Source organism: Bidens hawaiensis, unplaced genomic scaffold, assembly GCF_021521415.1.
Source record: "Bidens hawaiensis isolate Kalapana, Puna unplaced genomic scaffold, B.hawaiensis_p1.1 tig00023051_1, whole genome shotgun sequence".
Classification (NCBI taxonomy): Eukaryota; Viridiplantae; Streptophyta; class Magnoliopsida; order Asterales; family Asteraceae; genus Bidens; species Bidens hawaiensis.
The window spans coordinates 328105-352034 of record NW_027493604.1 but is presented as its reverse complement, the minus strand read 5'-3'; the positions used below and the strand labels follow the sequence as shown (position 1 = coordinate 352034).

Genomic DNA, 23930 nt, shown 5'->3' with positions numbered 1-23930 from the left:
TGAATTTCGATTTTTATTGATTTTACTTACATGTTCGTTTGTTGGATTTGAAAATCCGAAAAGTCATGGTGATACATGAATAGTTGATTTTCAATTTCCATTTACGATTATGTTCTGAGGTTTGAGACTTGAAAAGTCATGGTGATACATGAATTGTCAACCTCCAATACTCATTTTCTTGTATGTTTTATATTGAAGATTGAAAAGTCATGGTGATACATGAATCGTCAATCTCCAATACTCGTTTGCTCGTATATTTTAAATTGGGAATTCGGAAAGTCATGATGATACATGAATTGTCGATTCTTGATTCGAATTTGTTACCTTTATTAAGTCTGCATTTAAAGTCATTTAATCTACTTTAACTTTTGATAGTATCTAACTCTGCGAAACCAAGCTTTATAAAGTTATACTTTGCGATAAAACCAAGATATTAACTAAAATTAAAACTTTTATAGAATGCCTCCGCTATCTCGCCGATTTCAGAGAAGAGAAGCCTCGCGCATGCGTAGACAGCAACGTTCCCAGGAAATGGCCGCCGCAATAGCCCAAGCTTTGAGCCAAAACAATACCAACACCTCTGGTTACAACATTAAGTCCTTTAACGCGGGTAACCCTCCAAAGTTCACAGGTCTTGAAGGAGCCACCGTGATGCTCCCGTGGCTTGAGAAGATAGAAAACACTTTCCTCCACACCCAATGCCCCTCAGACAGACGAACCCTATATGCTTCCAGTGTCCTGGAATCCAGAGCGCTTACATGGTGGAATGGAGTAGCTCATGCGCGTGGCGCAGAGGCTGCTTCTAGCATGACATGGGAGGAATTCAAGGAAATTCTTACGCGAGAATTCTGCCCTCCCAACGAAGTTAAGCGCCTGGAGGAAGAATTTTGGAATCTTAAGCAGTACAGTGGTGAAGCGCGCGAGTACGCGACGCGTTTCCATGAACTAAGCCTGCTTGTCCCTCACCTTGTTACCCCTTCCCGCCGAGCCATAGAGAAATTCCTTGGGGGTCTCCCCATGGAAATTCAAGATTCTGTATGGGCCAGAAACCCAGTAACCCTCTCTGACGCCATCGAGTTGGCCGCTGTACTCAGCGACAACCATGTCAGAGCAGGAACCCTGTTCCTGCGGGGAACAGAAAAGACCAAACCCACCAAGACTGCCCCTGAACCAACAGAAACCAAACCTGAACCCTCAAACCGTAACAACCTCAAGCGCAGGCGCAAGGCCTATGCGCTTACCAACCCGCCCATTGTCCAGCAACCCATCTACCAACCCCCAGTTTACGCGCCTAACCCTCTGTCAGCTTACCCAACACCTCCTGTAGCCCACAACTATGCCTTAACCAATCCCGCACTCCCTGCCCCGCCAACTAAGAAACCTTACACAGGAAACCACCCCTTTTGCCCAACCTGTAGACTTCACCACCCACCTCAAGTCCCATGTCGACTTTGTACCCGATGTGGCCGCGCTGGTCACCTTGCAGAAAACTGTAGAGTCCTTCCCGCCAATCCAATTGCGCCAACACCACCAGTCTACCCGCAGAACCCACAACCAACCTACCAAAACCCACGACCCAGATCGTGCTTTAACTGCGGTGATCCCAGTCATTTCCGGAACGCGTGCCCGAGACTACAAGTGCAAATCACACAAGCGAATCCGGTGAACCAGATTTCAAACCAAGTGACGCGTGGACGAGCCTTTAACATAACCGCGCACCAAGCGCAAGCGAATAATGACGTAGTTAATGGTACATTTTTGCTTAACGGATTTTATGCTTCTGTACTTTTTGATACTGGCGCCGATCGAAGTTTTATCTCTCGCGCCCTCGAGCAGAAGCTTGCGCGACCGCGCGATAACTTAAAAGAAAATTTTTCAGTTGAATTGGCTAATGGTGAAACTATTTTAATAAACTCAGTGATTAAAGATTGCACGCTTAACCTTAACGAAAACGATTTTCTGATTGACCTCATCCCTATGCCTCTTGGAAGCTTTGATGTTATCATTGGTATGGACTGGCTTTCGAAGAATCGCGCCGAAGTTATTTGCGCCAAGAAGATGATTCGCATACCTCGAGAAAATGGTGATCTTCATATCTACGGCGAGAAACCCTCCCGCGGTCTTAAACTTATGTCTTGCGCCGAAGCCCAAAGACTCATGCGGAAGAAGTGTATTGCATTCTTAGCTCATGTGGTTAAACCTGCTGAAGAAAAGAAGAAGCTTCGCGATATCCCTGTTGTGCGTGATTTCCCTGAAGTTTTTCCTGATGATCTTCCTGGTATCCCTCCCGCTCGTGAAGTCGAGTTCCGTATTGATCTTGTCCCTGGTGCTTCCCCCGTAGCTAAATCTCCTTACCGTCTTGCGCCCGCTGAGATGCAAGAATTGGCCAGCCAACTTCAAGAGTTGACTGCTAAAGGATTCATCCGCCCTAGCTCTTCGCCCTGGGGTGCTCCGGTGTTGTTCGTTAAAAAGAAAGATGGATCGTTTCGCATGTGTATTGATTACCGCGAGTTGAACAAACTCACCATTAAGAACCGGTATCCCTTACCGCATATTGACGACCTCTTTGATCAACTCCAAGGTGCCTCTTGTTTTTCCAAGATTGATCTCCGCTCTGGCTATCACCAGTTGCGCATCCGCGATGAAGATGTTCCGAGGACTGCTTTTCGAACTCGTTATGGCCATTTTGAATTCTTGGTCATGTCCTTCGGTTTAACCAACGCACCCGCCGTTTTCATGGATCTAATGAATCGGGTGTGTAGGCCTTTCTTGGATAAATTCGTGATTGTGTTTATCGATGATGTTCTGGTGTATTCTAAGACCAAGGCCGAGCATGAGCAACATCTCCGATTGGTATTGCAAAAGCTTAGAGCCGAGCAGCTCTTTGCCAAGCTCTCCAAGTGTGAATTTTGGTCGGATGAAGTACAGTTTCTTGGCCATGTTGTTAACAAGATGGGTATTCATGTCGACCCATCCAAAATTGAAGCAATCAAGAACTGGATTACGCCATCCTCTCATTCTGAGATCCGTTCCTTTCTGGGCTTAGCTGGTTACTACCGGCGATTTATTTCGAACTTCTCAAAGATCGCTTTGCCTTTAACAGCTCTAACGCACAAAGGTAAACCGTATATTTGGGGCTCGAAGCAAGAAGAAGCCTTTCTATCGCTCAAGCAATTGTTGTGTGAAGCTCCTGTTCTTGCGCTACCTGAGGGTAATGAAGATTTTGTCGTGTATTGCGATGCATCCAACCAAGGTCTCGGTTGTGTTCTTATGCAACGAGGCAAGGTTATCGCTTACGCATCAAGGCAACTCAAGATTCATGAAAAGAATTATACAACTCACGACCTCGAACTAGGCGCAGTCGTTTTTGCCTTGAAGATCTGGAGACACTACCTTTATGATACTAAGTGTATCCTCTACACTGACCATAAAAGCCTTCAGCATATCTTTGATCAGAAGGAACTCAACATGAGGCAACGCGATGGAACGAACTCATCAGCGATTACGATTGTGAGATCCGGTATCATCCTGGTAAGGCTAATGTGGTAGCCGATGCGCTCAGCCGAAAACCCTGCCAGCTTAACTGTATCTTGCCGCGCACCCAGCTTCACTTCGCGCCGATTCAAAGCAACCTTGAATCGCGTATTAGTGACGCGCAACGCGCATCCATCAGTAATGGTAACCTTCGCGCCGAGTTAGCGTGTGGCGCGGAAGCACTCTTTGTCCCTAATCTGAGTGGAATTCTCTGCTATCTTAATCGCATCTGGATTCCCTTTGATGAGAATCTTCGCGCTGATATCCTGAGTGAAGCACACAAATCTCGATATTCCGTTCATCCTGGCGCTGATAAGATGTACAAGGATTTGCGCATTACTTATTGGTGGCCCGGTATGAAAAAGGATATTGCTGTGTTCGTAGCTAGATGCCTGACTTGTTCTAAAGTAAAAGCTGAACACCAACGCCCATCTGGTTTGCTCGAACAACCAGAAATTCCTACGTGGAAATGGGAATGTGTAGCGATGGACTTTATTACCAAGTTACCTTTGACAGCAAGCAAACATGATAGCATTTGGGTAATAGTGGATCGTTTGACTAAGTCTGCTCACTTTCTGCCCATTCGTGAAAACTACCGTGTTGAGCAACTCGCGCAGCTTTATGTCAAGGAAATTGTCTGCCGCCATGGTACTCCTTTGAGCATCATATCCGATCGCGATGGCCGTTTTATATCCCGCTTTTGGAAATCTCTCCAATCTGCGCTAGGAACTCGCTTGGACATGAGTACGGCATATCATCCTCAGACTGACGGTCAGTCTGAGCGAACTATTCAAACTCTTGAGGATCTGCTCCGATCTAGTGTTCTTGATTTTGGAGGTAATTGGGATTCGCACCTGCCTTTGATCGAGTTCTCTTATAATAACAGCTATCATTCCAGTATCGGTATGGCCCCATTTGAAGCACTTTACGGTCGTAAGTGCCGCTCCCCGATTTGTTGGAGCGAAGTGGGTGAAACTCAAATCACAGGACCCGAACTTGTTCAAGAGACAACCGATAAAATCGCCAAGATCCGTGATCATCTGCTGACTGCCAGAAGTCGACAGAAGAGTTACGCAGATCGCAGGCGAAAGCCTCTCGAATTTCAAGTTGGTGATCTTGTTCTCCTCAAAGTGTCGCCCTGGAAATGTGTTGTCCGCTTTGGGAAGAAAGGTAAGCTTGCTCCTCGATATGTTGGACCATTTAAGATTCTCGCGCGTGTAGGAAAAGTTGCCTACAGACTTGACCTGCCGCCCGCGCTCAGTAATGTGCATCCAACGTTCCATGTATCCAATCTCAAGAAGTGTTTAGCTGACGAGAACCTTCACATTCCACTTGATGAAGTTCAAGTTGATGAAACTATGCATTTCGTTGAGAAGCCTGTTGAGATTATGGATCGCGAGGTAAAGCAAACCAAGCGCAGTCGTATCCCTATTGTTAAAGTTCGCTGGGAGTCCAAGCGCGGAGCCGAGTTTACATGGGAAAGGGAAGATCAAATGAAGATCAAGTACCCGCACCTGTTCTCTGCGCAACCTACTTCGAGATAAATTTCGGGACGAAATTTCTTAAAGTAGGGGAGACTGTAACATCTGCCCCGATCCGACCCGACCCAGGTACCCGTTTCTCTGACCCGATCTCTTTCTTTTATGATTTAATATTTATTTATACTTATATTTTACTTTTAATAATAATAATATACTTTTCCTTCCCGCCTCTTTCCCTCTCCTTCTCTCTTTCCGCCTTCTTTTCCCTCTTGTCGCCGTCCCGCCCTTAAGCCTTGTTTCCCTCTTTCTTCTAACTCCTTGCTTGTCCTTTGTTCCTTCCCGCCTAAGGTTGTCTGCGCAGCTCCACGCGCCAGACCCCTTACAAGGAATCCTGCGTGAAGACCATCTGTTCCTGCGATACGCGAGACGAACTCTTCTCGCAGCGCGCTAAGAATTGTAATTCTTCTCGCAGCGCGCTAAGAACGGTTGTTCTTCTCGCAGCGCGCTAAGGATTGTAGTTCTTCTCGCAGCGCGCTAAGAATCGTAGTTCATCCCTCGACGCGCGAAGAATTATAGTTCTTCGCGCGGCGCGCTAGGAATTTTAGTTCCTCCCGCGGCGCGCTAAGAAATGTGATTCTTCCCGCGGCGCGCTTAGAAATGTAGTTCTTTCCGCGACGCGTTAAGGTTGGTTCTGTCTGCCTTCGCGCTCGCGCTCTCTTGACCTTCTGTGTCTGCCTTCGCGCTCGAGCTTTCTCGCGCTAAACCCTTTGAGTTTTCTTCTGTTGAATCTAGCCGTTTGCTTTTGTGTTGTCTTATCTTTTGTGCTGTTGACCTAATCTGCTTTATGTCTGAAAAGTTACTTTCGGCGCAGCATGCGCACCAACCCCATTGGTTGACAGAAAAAGTGACTGACATTATCTTTTGAGATCTGCTTTTTCCATGCCTGACCAGTACCTTTATCTGAACCGCCCATGCCTTTTTTACTGTTCCCTGTCAGCTTTATCTTGCCCCCTGCAGCTGCCATATCTTTTGATATCTTTTGCTTTTGGAATCTTTTGCTTTTTGAGATCTTTTCCCCTTTTTCTAGGGATTGTGTTCCCTAGGGTTTCTCTATAAATAATAATAATCTTATTTTTCTTAACACTACACACACAAACACTTAATCCCTCCTGTTCTCTCTCTTCCTTTGCTCTCTGCCGATTGTCCTTCTGCCGCCTCCTCTCTTGCCTCCGTTCTCTCCCCTCTTCTGCCCAGATTTTCGGTAATATATATATTATATATAATAATTTACTTATGCAAACTTATAATCAAGACTTAAAACAATAATCTTATTTATAGGTTAACTTGTGCTTGTTTAAAGTTGGTTCTTGCTTTATCTTACACCGCATCGTTTATCAAGTGAGTAATCTCGTACCTAATCCCTTTTTGCTTTTAATGTTTTGGGATGTTCATGTGTTCATACAAACTTAGAGTCTTAAACTTGTTTATGAACTTTAGTCGCGCAGTATCCCATGTGTTGAGGACGTAGACTTGGCTGTTTATTTGTATGTGTGGATCATTAACCGTCTTGTCGGTCTATTCCGCAGTTCTCATGGTACCATTAGATGAACACGGGAGAACTATCGTTTATGATTTTCTCTTTTGTTTACACATGCACAGTTTGTCTTGTTTGTGAGCTCAATTGTGAGCACTGGCAGTCTATGAATCTTAGAGTTGATCCCGATCAGATTACACCCCTGTTGAAAACCAGACATACACATGTTGCGCGCAGATTTATGGTTATCTATGTATTATATTAAACTTGATTTCTCACCAACACGCAAGTGTTTGACGTTTATTTTAACACATGTTCATGTTTGCTGTAGCTGTTCTGAAGCTTGTGGACACGTAGGACGTTTTTACTTTTGGACCTAGATTAAAATGTATCAAGACAAGTTTTTGCTGTTCGAATATTATGATTTATAATATATTGATTTATGATGATTTATGTTATCTTGTTTACTTTGCGCGTGCGCGAATGAATGTATTTATTAAATATTGACACCCAATAGTGTCACGAGTAATGAAACAATATGTGGCGCCCCGATGTATAATCCGCCTTTGGTCGGGGTGTTACAGAGAGAGGAAAGCGCAGGTCCAATGAAACTATGACACGTGGAAAGAGCACGCTGTCAACAGCTGTTGACAGGACGCGTGCCGTAAACTTCGCGCCCACGCGCCCGAAAACTCGCGCCCACGCGCCTGAAAAAGCGTCTGGAATGACCATATACTGTCACGTCGCCATAACTTCATGCACGTCCTGAAACTGTCAGAAGAAACCGTCACACCACGCTGACGTCCCTTCAACAGTTGGACTGTTCTTATCCTTTCACCAACTCTTCGAATTTCAAAAAGATTCAAAAAGATTCAAAAATAAGAGGGAATACACCCCCTTACCTTGGCAACCAAGTAACTATAAGACGGGTGCGGGTACAGTGTCAAGGCAAAACCCTTCACATACTTATCACCCGCAAGGAATTGAAGCCAAGAATACCTTGGAAGTAAAGTAACTATAAGACGAGTGCGGGTACAGTGTCAAGGCGAAACCCTTCACATACTTAGCACTCGCAGAGAATTGAAACCAGGAAGGATCTTCTGGGCCATGCTTGTGGAAAGGGATATAACATCCTCGCATAGCGGGAACATTGAGAACTAGATTGTTTGATGCTCCAAGATGGAATTGGTTGTTTAAACATAATTGATCACTATGTCTAAAACTACCAAAACCTCGTGGAGAACCTATACAACTGAAACTCAACGCTCCTGACTTGCGAGGAGGTTACACACCTACCCGCATCATACCCAAAGATCAAGCAGAAAAGTGGGAAATTCTGCATGACATTAGGAAACCCGCAGGAAGAATCCCCACGGAGAACCTTAAAACTAGACCCTTTTCGAAACCCCTTGCTTAAGTCCAAAAGTTCACCTCACTTATTAACAATTCATGAGAAGAACATTGGACTGGGGGGACTTGAAGAGGTAGGTCCCAGCAGAGCCCAGTTAAACCCGCAAGACTCACCTTGAAGAGGGACGTCTGCGCAGTTGGACCCGCAAGACTCACCTTAGAGGGACGTCTGCGCAAAGACCAACTGGATCCGCAGGACCCACCATGCTCAGAGAGATGACGTCCTTACGCGCAGTACGCAAGCTGTTCCCGCAGGAAAAGCCTCCCAATGGTGACGTACCCCACCTGTTCCCGCAGCTGCGGATACTAGCCATCAGGGAAGGCTACCCGCACTAACAGCAAGGCTACACGCACAAGGCACTAACTCTCAAATAATTCAGTAATGTCACCTGAAGAAGGAATGAGCAAGCCGGGAATACTCCCGCCCAAAGCCGGGAATACTCCCGCCCAAATGAGCCAGTCCGTACGCTACTGGAGGATCTTTTGTACTATACCTGCCAAGGTATGGACAAAAGATCTGACCAAAGCAGCGACAGCTCACTGACAACAGTACGACGAGGAGCACGCTCCAGTAATTAATGTCACTATCAGCCGCTGCCTACTCACTAACCCCTGTCGTGGCACGTACATAGCCTGCAGTTGGTGGAAAAGGAATAGTACACAGCCGGCCATGTCACTATCAGCCGCTGCCTACCCACCAACCACCAGCATGGCACGTGCGTAGCCCACAGTTGGTAGAAAAGGAATATTATACAGCTGGCTGTACCTGCTTGAAAACCTACCTTCGGCTATAAATACTCCAACACCTTGGAACGGTATCATTATCTTATATCTCCATATATTATCTGATATCTGCTCTAGCAATTTCTTTTAATATACACTTATATTCAAGAGCAATCTAGTCTGATTCTCACGCCGGAGGGTGGTCACAAGGAGGTACCCCCCCTTCTCAGTGACGAGCTCACGGTGTCTGTTTTGCAGGTCATCAGAGGAATAACCATCTTTGCCGGACCTAACCCTCGTGGGAAACATCTATTTAACCCCCAGATTATCCGTAATCTGCCCGGGGTCATTTAGTGTTTCTTCAGTTTTAATCAAACTCAGTTAGGTATAAGTAAATGTACTGTTAGTTATATATCAAGATATATAGTATTAAAGGGATATATATATATATATATATATATATATATATATATTTAGTTGATATCGTTTATGATTGAATTGATCCACTTTCCTTGTTTTGTGGACATTAGTTCTATTATATATTGGCATATTGTATTTTGTGGAACACGATCAATAACAAACAATGGTTACTTTCATGGTATCGAGCCATTACAAATCCTTTTTTCATTTTAATGTTACCTAGTTACGTGTGTGTATATATATATATAACGTTAATGTACAAATTTAATTAACATGCTAATTGTCTAATTATGAGAATCAAGTTGTGTAATTATATATACAACATACTGCAATAATAGTGTAGTAATCCAAACCCGTATATTATAACTCATGAACAATGCTTACATTATTAATAATTTAATGCAAAACTATACTTTTGAAAAATTAAAAACTTTTTTTTTTGTCTAAAATCGCTAAACCGCCAAAGTTGGACTGTAAACCAATTGGTTTGGCCGACGCAACGAACCTGGCCAGTTAGGTTTGTCTCTTCCTAATACCGTACTACTATAAATTTTCAACAAACCCGTTCAAATCAGTCTGTGAACATCCCTGCCTAATTTGTTTGTTTAATATATGTTCCTCTTTAGTGCCTTTAGATTGTTATTGAAAAATACTAGCATTGTTTTATGTTTGACACTTGAATTATATAAAACTTGTACAAGATACATTAGTTCAACAGTTAACTTGGCATATATCCAAAATCTTTTATGAGTCATTTGGTTCACATAATGCTTTCAAAGGAACTGTAATTAATTTCGATTTATTATTATTATTATTATTATTATTATTATTATTATTATTATTATTATTATTATTATTATTATCTGGTTTATAAACTTGTGAATGTAATTGGAATGCAAAAGAATTTAAATGATACATTTGAAGATTTAGAGGTGAGTGTTTCAGGGGCCGACCTGAAAAGACCGAATAACAGGTCTGACCCGGACTGAGACCAGCCCGATAGTACTCTAGGCGGTTCGGTCCCAAACCCAACGGGCTGAGCTATAGGTGGTTGACCAGTATAACCATTGAAAGTAAGAAAAACATAGTTTTTTTGGTGACGTTCTTAACAGTCGGATCGGTTCATCATCGACATCTTGTATTCATCTTCTTCAACCGTTCATCATCGACATCTTCGGTTCATCTTAAATATAGAATGTATGTTTTTTGAGATGATGTTAATCCTTACTAACCTGTTGGGCTTTGGTTTGTCCCGGACCGGAAAGTTTTTTCTTCTTAATGTACCGGAACAACATTGTTTAGTACCATACCGCTCGTGAGCCACTAAAACTCGGCTAACTAAAATCTAACCCGCCCGAGCCACATAAAAAAGCTTGTTTAATAAGCAAGCCTGCACCCAATATTCACTTATCGACCTCGGTTAGGCTCGCTGGACTATTATTTATACCATTTTTATTTAATATATTAGATATACTTACATAATTTTAGTATTATATAAAAAATTATAATATAAGTAGCAAAATAATGTTATATAAAAAACCATAATTATAAATATACAGAAAATAGTTATAAATAAATAACAAAATAAACGAGCTGGTCCCAAGCCAAGCTCGAGTCTAAAAAACCACTCCGAAAACAGGCTTGAGCTTACTCAAGCTCGGCTCGGCTCGGCTTATTTACACCACTGCTTCAAAATAGTAAGGTACCATAATAATTATATATTTTCAGTTAGGAGTCCCTCCGGTTCGGTTTGTACCGCTTAAACCCCTAAATCTGTAGAAACTATTTATGAGTCATGTCTACATACAAAATAACAAAAACAGAACATGTATACATCTTCATAATCTCAATCTCTAATTCAGACATACAAAGATATATATAATTAAATACACACCAAAAATATATATTAATGCATACATACACAAAAAAAAAAAAAAAAAAAAAATCAAGAAAATTTTCAAGATTTAAACCACCAATTATTTACCTCTTTTTTCTCTGCTTATGCTTCTGGTTACCAAACATGATACAAATGGCACCACAACCTGAGACCTTTGGTGAAGGTGGGTCAATAGTGGGTGCAACCTCCATGGTTCTATAGGCTAGTTTTTGTGGCTCTTTTTTCTCTTTATCACCTTCTTTTGGCTCAATCTTTGATAACACCTTATCATCCCAAACATGCCCTGATGACCCTGACCTCCTAAATGACACGTCTGACCTTGGTAAACCAGCCATAGAATTGGGAGAGAATATGACCAGCAAAGAATATATTAATGGAAGTTAAAGGGAGTAAAGGTCAGAAGATGGTATCTACAAAAGGTGGAAACATTCTAATGTAACAAGAATATATTAATTAAAGTTTGAATTTTTCTATGATTCTTGCCAACAAATATTACAAAGTCAAACAAGAATGGCCAAGAAACCATAACATTTGGCATTTGGTTGAGGAAACTGCAAGGGATCCATAAGTTTTCATAGAATTATTATTATTATTATTATTATCATTATTATTATTGTTATTATTATTATTATTATTTGTCACTTTCATATGCTTTTTCAAAAAGTTTAAAATGAGATATTCATTACTCAAAATGATACAAAATGAGATATCGACCTGAAGAATTGCAACTTTGTTTTAGTAGGATCGGATCTGCTATTCAAAAGGTGGTTACGGTGCAGTTTGCTGTCCGCTTACCTGCCTCTCTATTGTAACTGGATCCTTTTATGACTGGATTACTCAAAAATCAGTTGCCAAAACTAATGTTCTAACATGATCAAACAGGTAATCAATCACTTTATAAATCGAATCCGCTTGTTGATGAGATCGATCTCGTGCTATAAAAGCGTGAACCTCGTTATTAATTTCAATCCAACTACATCCCGCTTCTTTAACCGCCCCGTTACACTCAATCATCTCTCTCACTTTCTTCACCTCACTCCACAAACCCTTACTTGCATAAATATTAGAAAGCAAAATATACGACCCGCTATCCTTTTCGTCACTCAAAATCGCCATTTTTGCAGCATATTCACCAATTTCAAGATTCCCAACAACTCTACAAGCGCTTAACAAACTCCTCCAGATAATGCCAGCCGGCGGTATAGGTAGTTTCTCTATGAAATCTTTAGCTTCATGCAACTTCCCGGCTCGGCCCAGAAGTGAAACCATACACGCATAATGCTCTAACCCTGGTTCGACTCCAAAACTAGCCATTGACTCAAAGTGGTCAAACCCATCTTTGACCAGGCCCATATGGTCACAAGCCGAGAGCACAGCTACAAACGTGACATAATTGGGCCGCATTCCCTCGTTCAACATTTTCTCGAACAATTTTAAAGATTCTTTAGCGTCTCCATGTTGCGCGTGTGTTAATATCATCGTGTTCCAACACACGATGTCTTTGAAAACTGTGGAGTCGAAAAGATTTTGAGCGTCATTTTTGCTTCCACATTTTGCATACATGTCTAGTAATGCGTTTGTGACAAACGAGTCGAGGTTTAAACCTGTTTTCAAGAGCTGTGTGTGGAACTGGTGACCGATTTGAAGGCTAGCAAGGTTGCTAGCAGCTGTAATTAGTGCTACAAACGTGTACTCGTTTGGTTTTTGAAATGATTTTTGCAGGTCTCGATAAAGTTTAAGAGCGGTTTCGTTTTCTGATTTCTGGGTGTTCCCAAAAAGCATAGAGTTCCATACCACAATATCTTTTTCAGACATCTCATTAAAAACTCGGCGTGATCCGATAACGAAGAACATTTTGAGTACACATCTATCAGAGCACTGCCTGCGAACAAGTCCAACGAGACGTTAAGTTTCATCATAAATCCATGAATTTGTTTGCTTAGATCTAAAGTGAGTAATGAAGCTGAAGCCCCAAGAAGACTGACAAAAGTCAACAGGCTCGGGTCAACGTTTTTAACCCTCATTTCACGAAAAAGATCCAACGCTTCATAAAGATCTCCACGCCTCGAGTAACCTTCAATCATTGCATTGTAACCAATCACGTTACGATTTGGGATGCTATCAAAAACTTCACTTGCATCACCAACGGAATCACATTTCGAATACATGTCGATTAAACCGTTGTTCACAAACTCATCTTCATCAAGATTCATCTTGACAGTATACGCATGCGTTTGTCTACCCGACTCTAACGCTTCAAGTGAAGCACACGAAGTTAAAACACTAGTACAAGCAAAACAATCCGGTTTCCAACCATTTCTCGTCATTACAACAAACAAATCCATCGCCTCGTCATCAAACGAATTCTGCATGTATCCTGAGATCATGGTGGTCCACGAATTAACATTCTTGATCACCATTTGATCAAAAATCTTCCTTCCGGTTCTCACTTTACCACATTTCACATAAAAATCCACAAGCGCATTGCTCACCGACACATCCATCGATGCACCTCTTCTCAACACAAAACCATGAATTTGCTTCCCGCCTTCAAAGAACCCGACCCTCGAACACGCGGTCAAAACACTCGAAAGAACATATCTATCCGGAACAACATTACTTTCCTTCATTTGACTCAACAATTGTAACGAAACTTCACCTTTACCTACTCTCGCATAACCAGATATTATCGTAGTCCATGAAACCGAAGTTTTAACCGGTAAACCATCAAAAACTAATCTCGCATCTTCCAATTTCCCAACTTTAGAATAAAAATCAACAACCGACGTACCGACATAAACATCTTGATCAAGCCCAGTTTTCAAAACCAAACTATGCAACTGACAACCCCTGATCAAACACCCTAACCGTGCAGCCGACTGAACAACACTAGCCAACACATACTCATTTAAACTCACTTTAACCTCTCTTTGAAACACAACAAACATCATCCATGCTTCTTCACTATACCCATGCTGCGGATAAGCCGAAATCATCGACGACCACGTGCTTACCTTTCTCTTAGGCATTTCATCAAACACTTGGCGTGCATAGTCCAAATGGTCACATTTTGAATAATTACTAATCAATATGTTTCCAAGAAAGGTATCTGATTGAAACCCAGAAGTTATAATCTGTCCATGAATCAACTTATAGCAGCCACTTGGATTATTAACAGCCAACTGTGACTGCAAAAGATTAGCAAGTTTATGACTTTGGTTTCTAGGGTTGATATTAATATTATTATTATTAATAAAGGTGGAGAATTGGGGGTTTGTAATTTTGCTATAGCAAGATTTAACATTGAAATTAGCTGCATATAAACTTCTCGCATGCCTTCTCATTTGATACAGATGCGGCTACCAAACCAAACTTAATCCTATATAACATAATAACCGGATCCCTTCATAAGAACAACCCAATTCCGGATCCGACCCGGAAAAAGCCGAATCCGGGCGCGACCCAAAACCAGTTCTTACCTGACCTAACCCGGGTTTTGGATCTTTAGAAAGGATCGTACCTGGAACTGAACCTGACCCGGGTTCAGTTATTAAGTTTATTAAATGGGAAGCAATCTTTTTTTAAGGTTTAGGTGCGTTGTTATAACAGTTTTATTTTTTTAAGCTTCAAAATGTCAGATGTTCTAGAGATGAGCTCGGTATCGAAGCATACTAGTACTGAAAATACCAATCCCGGAAAACGCTAAAAATGGTATCTGTACCAATCTCGAGAACTCAAAAATTGGTACCGAAAATATCCGGTACAATTTGTTCATCCCTACCACGTTCCATGGGCCGCAACCAGTGTTGTAAAAATAGCTAGTCGCTACTCGCTAGTCGGGCGGTGGGGTGGTGACTAGCGACTAATCGGGATTAAATAATTTTCAGGGTTATATATGCATGCACACATTTTTATATGTAATTTTCAGTTTTATACATACACAAACGTATTTTGGCCGGATATTGATTGGAATCTCTCCAGAAACCGCTGATTTTTGCTAGAATCTTGCTGGAAACCGTCGATTTTGGCCAGAAACTCATCAGAAAATGCCGATTGATCCTGATTTTGGCCGGATTGGACCATTGACCAATTAATTGGCACGATTAGCCCAAAATTAATCAGTGAAGTGAGGACTATCGATTAATCGACGATTAATTAGTGCCTAGTCGGGATTTTTGCAACACCGGTCGCAGCACAACATGTCTTTCCACCACACAACATGAGTTTGTTGATCTAAGTTCCTTTGCCATGTCTATATATATATATTAAAACGCTCCCGGAAAAAAAAGGTGAATGTCATGTGGTGTCCATCGGTTGGTCAACCGTACACCTTCAATAGTCACAACCAAGAAATGTAGCATTTGTTGTTCTTTTATATAGTATGTAATTGTATTATATTTGTGTCCTTTTATTTGATACAAACTTTTAGCTTGAAGTAAATTCAGTCTAAACTTGTGTTTCGTTTAAACAATTCATGTTTGAACCTTTTGAGCAGTTTGCACCTAATTCCAATCAACACACTCCAAAAACATAAGCATAAAGCTTCACTTGTTTCAAGTTTCAACATGTTTTTCATATTTGGGCCTTGATCTTGGGTCAAGACTACCTGAAAATTGGTCCACTAGTGAGAGTCCTTAAACAAATCTCATATTGTTTTAATATGTTGATATCGATATGAGTGACATTTTGCTACAAGTAATGTGTTGTCTCAAATATCACCGACGTGTTTTGAACGTTTTGACTGGGTACATGAGTAGAACTTTAAAGTCAGGCATGCTCGGGTCAGATAATCCAAAGATGGGTGACCTCTTAGGAAGGTACTACTTTCCACTCGTACAACAAAAGACAAACTTGTGAGGTTTTAGTAGCTTTTAATGAGCAAAACAAACAGTATTGGTTTGTGTGAAATCGTATATAACTAGAATGCGTTAGATCATTAACAAGGTCTCATATGTGAACCGACTCCAACTTGACACATTAGCAACAAGATTCAAATTCTTATATCATTTTTACGTGGTTCGCCAAACAAGTATATTTTTACTTTTGATGTTTTTGATATTGAAATATTTATCTTGTTATCCTCTAGTGTCCACAACAAAGATTTGTCTACAAGTTGAGGGAATACCCTTTTTACCCTTTTATAGAAAGAAAGAAAAAACGAATTTGAACATAGTGTCTATATTGGTTTCTAGCATCACTTTCGATCTAATGAAGAATATTAATCTTCGTGTTCAATCATCTATCAAAACCACACCTTTTTCTTGAATTATTAAAGGGACCGGTTTTGAAACCTAGAAAGGTATCACATCAAGAATCTTTGATAATGACAATACCTCATTCAACTTACTAACCTCGCGTTGTGGGCATGCACCTATGCACCTGTTATCTTATACATCAACGTTTGGGAGAACATACGATTCCTATACTTCGGTAGCATATACACTCACATCATGGTCATCTAAACCTAATAACGGGTTTACATTCTTACCACTTGCTTGGACTCGGGTCACATATGTCAAGTTGGTAGTAGGTAGATATACGAGTTTGTTTAAGGAGACATGGTTTTATACATACATGTATACGTCAATAAAGATACGAATTATGCATTGTGTGAGTAAGCACGTGCAAATGAATTTTCAAGTGGGGTTATGAATTATTGCGGGGAAAAGAATAAAATAAAGATGCATATTCATATACAAGAAAGTGATAACATATTCTATATGTACATAGATGGTCACGAATATGGTCGATAATTCGATATGTCAATCTTATGTATGTTCACTCTAAGAAAAATGTGGCATAATGATAAAGAAAATGAAGGTAACATGTTAGAAGGTCTTTGTAAACCATAAAACTCGAGAAAAATAAAATAAGCTTAAATATAACTTTGGAGAACTACATAGTCAAATCAAATAAAATAATGCACTACTTTAAACAAAACTGGGTATTTGTGACTCTACTTTTGGTTGAAAATCGTTTTTGCTTTTGAAGATGGCTTCGTTGTGGGATGATCGCTTACTAATTAATCCTATATAAATTTAAATTTGTTTAATCAAGAAATTAAATAGTATGATGGCTGACTTATAAAAAGAGGAATTCAACAACGTGTTGCATTATGAGGAACTTATTCCTACATGGAAGACACAATAAAATTCTTCATGTTTTGATACTCGCTTAATGGTGCATATGAATCTAATAAATTTGCATATAAATAAGGTCTGCTGACGTGGAGTCCATGTCACCCATAAGTGGGGCCGTTCATGTGACCATACAGAAATGGATAGAAGCCTTTTAGTCAAATAATGCATGAAGGAATCATGTATGTACATAGGGGCACTTTTGGAAGTTTTACCCTAGAATCATATGAACTTTCTGTACCTGTGCGGGTCTGGAAGAAAAATTAAGAGGTATTTTGAAATAAATTTTTAACTTATGAGTATCCTAATATTTGCTCAGGGATATACGATGCATACAACGAAGAAACAAAAGAAAAATTGCACTTCGTTGTGAAAATTGAAAAGTATCCCTTGCGTCTCGTGGGCCCTCTGTCCGGTCCCACACAACTTACAAATATTTATTAAGAGGGTGTTTGTTTTTTCTTCAAACATCTTCAAGGGAGCTAATGTCTGCAGGCGCGCAGACATTACCCTTGAAGACTGTTTGTTTTTTTTCTTAAAACAGATCTGAAGTTATCTTCTTTCATCTTAAAAGAAAAGCAAGGAAATCTTGCTTAAAACATCTTCACAAAAAAACCCTACTCTTCTCCCTTTGCAGCCACCCTCTCATCCACTGCTCCTACCACCGTCCGCCAACACCACCACCCACCGTACGCCGCCACCACCACCCCCGTACCCCGCCGCCACCGTCCACCACCATCCACCGCCACCACCACCGTCCACCACCCACCATCCATCACCACCACCGTCCACCACCCACCATCCATCACCACCACCGTCCGCCACCACCACCACCATCCATCACCGCCACCACCACCATCCATCACCCACCACCACCACCATCCATCACCGCCACCACCACCACCATCCATCACCGCCACCACCACCCACCATCCATCACCACCACCGTCCACCACCCACCATCCATCACCACCACTGTCCGCCACCACCACCACCATCCATCACCACTACCGTCCACCACCCACCATCCATCACCACCACCATCCATCACCACCACCAACATCCATCACCACCACCACCATCCATCACCGCCACCACCACCATCCATCACCCACCACCACCACCATCCATCACCACCACCGTCCACCACCAACCAAAACCATCCATCACCACCACCCATTGTCCACCACCACCATCCACCGCCACTACCCACCGTCCGCCGCCACTACCACCATCCACCACCACCACCTTCCACCACCCACCAAAACCAAATCGGCATGGCAAGCAAAGACTAAAAACTAGATGTAACTTGAATAAATGACTTCTATCTTGTGAGATAAGTTTGACAGTTATGCAGACAGTATCAGCTTATAAAAACAAACAGTCTTATATTTTCAGCTTGCAGATCTTCAGACCACATCTTCAGTTGCAGACATGAAAACAGATGAAATCAGCTTGCAGACAGTTTATGTCTGCAAAAACAAACAGCACCTAAAAGATAATATAAAAGTAAATTTTGAAGTTGTAACACATTTTTCGTGAGTCAAGGTTGCATGTTAGGGAGGTATATCTAGCATGATGTTGAAACCTTTTGGAATCCAATTCCAAGCAGTCGATATATATATATATATATATGCTAAGTATAAAATGAAAACCCATTTGAGTTGTGCAAACTCTAGTAACCTATTCTTAATCACATGTTTTTAATTAATGTTTAAATCTTGTGGTCTACAATTAAAGTAAATAAAAAATGTAAATATAAATATAATTTTTTCTCTCTTCTGAAAACATATATAAAAATTAGTAAAAAAATGTTAAAAAATAGCAAAACATTTTTTTTGATGTTTCGATGTTTTGTATTAAATGTTACAACATATATTACATGTAACAAAAAAAAAACGATGTTACATAGGGTTTTCGCGGGTTTTCACAACTCAAATGAGTTTTCATTTTAACCTTACCCTATATATATATATATATATATATATATATATATATATAGAATAGTACACTTTCATGTTGATGATCATGTGTTAAATAAGTCTTTAATATAAAACACATTATTTTATAAATCAGCTACTACCAAAAAACTAGCCCGAAAAAAGAAAAATAAATAAAAATAGTTCTTCAACCACTCTAACTAATTTAACCTTTTTTTGATAGACGCTTTCAGCTTAACCTTACAAAAAGTGGCACCGTTTTGCATACTGGTACCACCAAGCTAGAAGTTCTTTGGTGCCTTTCCTACCTACATAAATTTTTATACCATTTTACTTTAACTGAATAATACTGTGAAACATGATTATAATGAATATCAGAACGATAGCTAATCTTCAACTTGAAATTCTTACAAAAAATTATAAATATTAATTGTTAATATTTATATAAGTAATGTCCTAAACAACATTACGAAAAATTATATAATATTACCTTCTTTTTACCTATTTATTTTCCATTATTTTTTTTCTAATAGTTTTTAGAGCAGAAAGAAGAATATTTAATATTTCTTTTTGGTAGAGGGGGTTACTTTACAATTTACATGTCTCATGACTTTTTAGAATCTTTTTCAAGTATATAAACCATTGCAGATCATTCATTTATTGACATGCAAAAACATACATAACTTCCTAATCCAAGGTTGGTAATTCAACATATAGTCAGTTCTTGTTTACATAACAAACATAACATAGAAAGTTAGTCCTTATAAAGTACATAAAGATCCACAAAATGTAACACACAAATATCTTTTTAATCATTTTGACATGTTATATTCTAATGTTTTCAGTAGCAAGAGAGAGAATGAGTAGCGGAGATTGGATGTGTGGTGCATGCCAGCATTCGAACTTCAAGAAACACGACGTGTGTCAAAGATGTCAGTGTCCTAAATTCGCAACACCAGCCGAGTTTTCAACTCATGCAAACAAGACTAGGGTATTGGCGGGCGACTGGTATTGTTGTTGTGAGGCACACAACTTTGCCAACAGAACCGAGTGTTACAGATGTGGTTTACACGTGATGATGGCATTCACGTCGCAGTCTAGTGGTTATCCTTCTTATGATGCTAGCATTCTTCCCGGAGGCAAAGTTGGCGATTGGATGTGTGGCAGGTAATTAATCATTAATCAACTATATAAGGATCAATCAGGATTTAATCACTTGTCTATTTTTTATAGTATTTATCTGGATTTTTTTATTTTTATAGTAATTATTTGGATTTTTAATAATTTAACTAGTAAATGTTCCCGTGCGTTGCGACGGGAGCGTTGACATACATTAGATTGCACATCGCAATGAGGACGTTGATAGAACATAAAGTTAATAAAGTTTGTTTACGTGTTACAGTGGCTCGATTTTAATAAACATTTTTTACATTGAAACGTGTGTAGAAATAAGGTTCTTTGTAAAAAACTAAAATATTGTGGTTAAAACAAAACTACATTATATTTGACGCACATGTTTTGGTCATGCATTGCATGAGTTTGGTATTGAATCAAATTTATATCGAAGCGTATATAGAAACATTGTCGTTTGTATTCAAATTTAGAGTACCATTAAGTTGTGAGAAAAAAGTTAAAAATACATAACATTTGACCTACATCGATTTTGAACGAAGTTTATGTTGAAATGTAAATAAAAAATAAGCGTTAGCGACCGTATGTTTGGAATCTAAAAAAATATAGTATGTTAAAATATGTATGAGAAAAATAAAATATGTTAAAATCAAAATTTAGTTATAGAAATAAAAAAAAAGTAAGTGCCTCAAAAAGTTAGTAGTTAATATATTCATTATTTCATGAATAGTTACCTTATGGGAGTTAACTACCAATTGGTTTTTAATATATATTTAATGATTAATTTCATGGGTTAATTTGCATAGGTGTGGAGGACATAACTTTGCAAGTAAGGTTCAATGCTGCAGATGCAAATCGCCAAGGGAATAGGAGCATATGAACTTATGCATGTGGACTTTTTCTTTGTGTTTGCAAGAATGCTATATATATTTTTTCTTGTTTTCGTTTTCCATAATATTTGAAGAAATGAATGCAATATAATTATCTTTAGCAAAAATCAACATGTTTCGGCTTAAAGTGCTAGATGACAGATGCTCAATTTGACTCATTTGAAAAAGAACAGTTTGCCTTTAAACTCTCTGTATTCTTTAATAACTTGGTCACATTCAAATTGTGATCAAATATGTACAATTAGATCTACCATGTGACGCTTTAAACAAATCTCATATATAGATAATTAACATGAGAAATGGCAAGAATAAAAAATAGATATCATTAACGTTTTCTAAACGCATTGTCCGTGGATGAGAGAAAAACTTCACATTTAAGCATGAGCTCCTGAGATGACCTTGATGATGTGGGATTGATCTAGTGATGTGTTACTACTCACTACAAAACGTTTCTACTTGAGCAACAAAAAAAAAAAAGACAAATTTGTGAGTTGAGCTCTTCATTGACATAGTGGGTAATTTAGGTTGCTATGATAGGTTGGATGTTACAAGTGGTATCCGACCCGCTTTTTTGCCGCTTGGAATGGTGAAACAAATTATTAACCTTGTAAAGAATGAAAATATACAATTAATGTGATCAAACAATAAAGCACCTCAAAACTAGTTGTGCATATATATTATCATTTGGTGAAATAGTATATAGAATGATATAATCAAATTAATAGGAATTATTATGTTATTAATTATATTTATTATGATATGAATTAATAAACGTTGAGTTATTAACTTATACAAGGATTTTTTGGACGACATTAACTTATGCAAGTATTTCGCAATTGACAAATTATGCATTAATCTAGTTAGTTAATACAAATTAGTTACTAATTAACTAGTTTGAATATTTATAAGAAAAGTATATTTTAACTAAGCTAGATGTAAATTTGATATAATTACTTTATTTTATTTATATCATGTTGACAAAATATAAAAAGAAAGGGAAAAGTTAAAATACAAAGGAAGATAAAAATGAGAAGTGTGAGAAATATTTGTGACCACACAAAAAACCAATAAAAAAGTTAAAAAAACTATAACTCAAAATATAAATAAAAAATGAAAACATTAAAAAAAACAAAATGTTTACCTCGTCATTCCCGTTAAAAATCCGCTGAAAAGACACAATGCCGAGACAAAAAACACACTGACAAAAATACACAACTATAAATAAAAAAGACACAATAGATCACAAAATATAACGCAATGCTGTACAAAATATAACATAATGTTGAGTAATATAACACAATGTCAAGAAAAAAGACACAATCAGTGACGAAAATAAACACAAAACACAATGATAAACAAAAACATAATGATCTTTTTCCCTCAACATTGTGTTAATTTTTTAAGAACGATGAAGACGGTGGAAACATTTTTGTGTTTTTACTTTTTTCGTTTTCTTATTAAATATTTGAGTTATGATTTTTTTTATTAATTTTTTAGGGGTTTTTTGTGTAGCTAAATCCTTCTCTTCTTTCTTACTTTTGTCCCCTTTTTAAAATAACTTGCCCTAGAAAATAAAAATATGCATGACATGAGTTTATAGGCAAATTATAACAATTTTTTTTTACGACCAATAAAAAATTTATTAACGGAGAAAGAAAACTTAGCAAGAAGCTAGTCCGAACAAGTTAAGTCATGAGATAACTAAAAAGGAAAATAAGAAATATTCCAAATTAACAAAGCAACGGCTATTTGCCGCATAGCATGAGTTGATATAGATTCTGAATAATAATTGAGGGACCATTATTCTTTGGAACTCCTCTTCTTCATGTGTTGGAATATTCATCCTGTTCAAAGGTTGATGACTAGGATTCTTCCTTATCTAATCCGAGGTTGACAGCAAGCCATCTATGTTTCCCGCGTGAAAATAATCTTGAGCTTTACATGTCAGCAAAATATTGACCAATTGATGCCTCAAGTGGGAACCTTTTAGTATGGTCCTCCATATCAGTATATTCTGATTTTCAGAATTTTACAAATTACAACACTACTCTTGTACCCCCACAACAGAGGTATGGAATACGCGTTCGATAGTCATTTTTAATCTATCGAATCGTCTTATGAAATATGATTTTAATTACATGTAAAGTTACGCGTATTTCACAAGTATAAAATGCCTATAAAGTTAAATAACCATGGACCGCTGAAATGATAAAAAGCTTATTTAATATTGATTAACTCATTTTCTGGCCGTTTTGATTAATCAGTCTCGCTTGGAGTCCATAACCGATGATAAAAGGAAAATGTCCAATTTCATAAAATGATAAAAGGAGTTTTTATTGTCTATTATTGAAAGCGTATTCAATACGTCGCTTGTGGAATACGCATAAACTTATGAAATTAGTCAATAATTTCAATATTCGATAAAATGTCATTTTACCATTTCATGGAATATGCTTTCAATAGTCATTTTTAATCCTTCGTGTTTAGTCATTTATAATAAATAACTATGCATAAAGTTGAATGATCACCACAATAATCACACAACAAATAGTATGCACCTTATGTTAATAATTACACAATATACATAATGCAAGTTAAAAACCCTATCTACTTGAACACTTTCCATTATATCTATATATATCCATCTATCTTTGTAGACAGGTGAATTATTATACAAAGGGTATTACCTATGTGAAGTATGAAACCATCAGAATACCACACGTGGTTATGGGCAAAGGGTATACATGCTCGCACCATTGTTACAAACATAGCTAAATAAATGTGTAACATATATAAGTGTTAGTCCCATTTTGTTGTTTTAGTCTTTTGTATT

The 23930-nt window shown here is 38.8% G+C and overlaps 1 protein-coding gene and 2 pseudogenes across 2 annotated transcripts in view; 1 reads left to right on the top strand and 2 right to left on the bottom strand.

Annotated features, from left to right (window-relative positions):
• LOC143566796 (DEAD-box ATP-dependent RNA helicase 52B-like) overlaps positions 1-11334 on the bottom strand; it is a 30426-nt pseudogene extending 19092 nt beyond the window's left edge. Inside the window, exon 1 of the transcript XR_013141288.1 lies at positions 11087-11334. The product of XR_013141288.1 is annotated as a DEAD-box ATP-dependent RNA helicase 52B-like (transcript). The remainder of the gene's footprint in view (positions 1-11086) is intronic.
• Positions 11335-11836: 502 nt separating this feature from the next.
• Positions 11837-14343, bottom strand: LOC143566795 (pentatricopeptide repeat-containing protein At4g39530 pseudogene; annotated as a pseudogene).
• Positions 14344-19935: 5592 nt separating this feature from the next.
• On the top strand, positions 19936-21077 carry LOC143566794 (uncharacterized). The gene is made up of 2 exons (XM_077053397.1): positions 19936-20243; positions 21014-21077. Exons 1-2 carry the CDS (start codon positions 19936-19938, stop codon positions 21075-21077), a joined length of 372 nt encoding a protein of 123 aa, XP_076909512.1.
• Positions 21078-23930: the final 2853 nt, after the last annotated feature.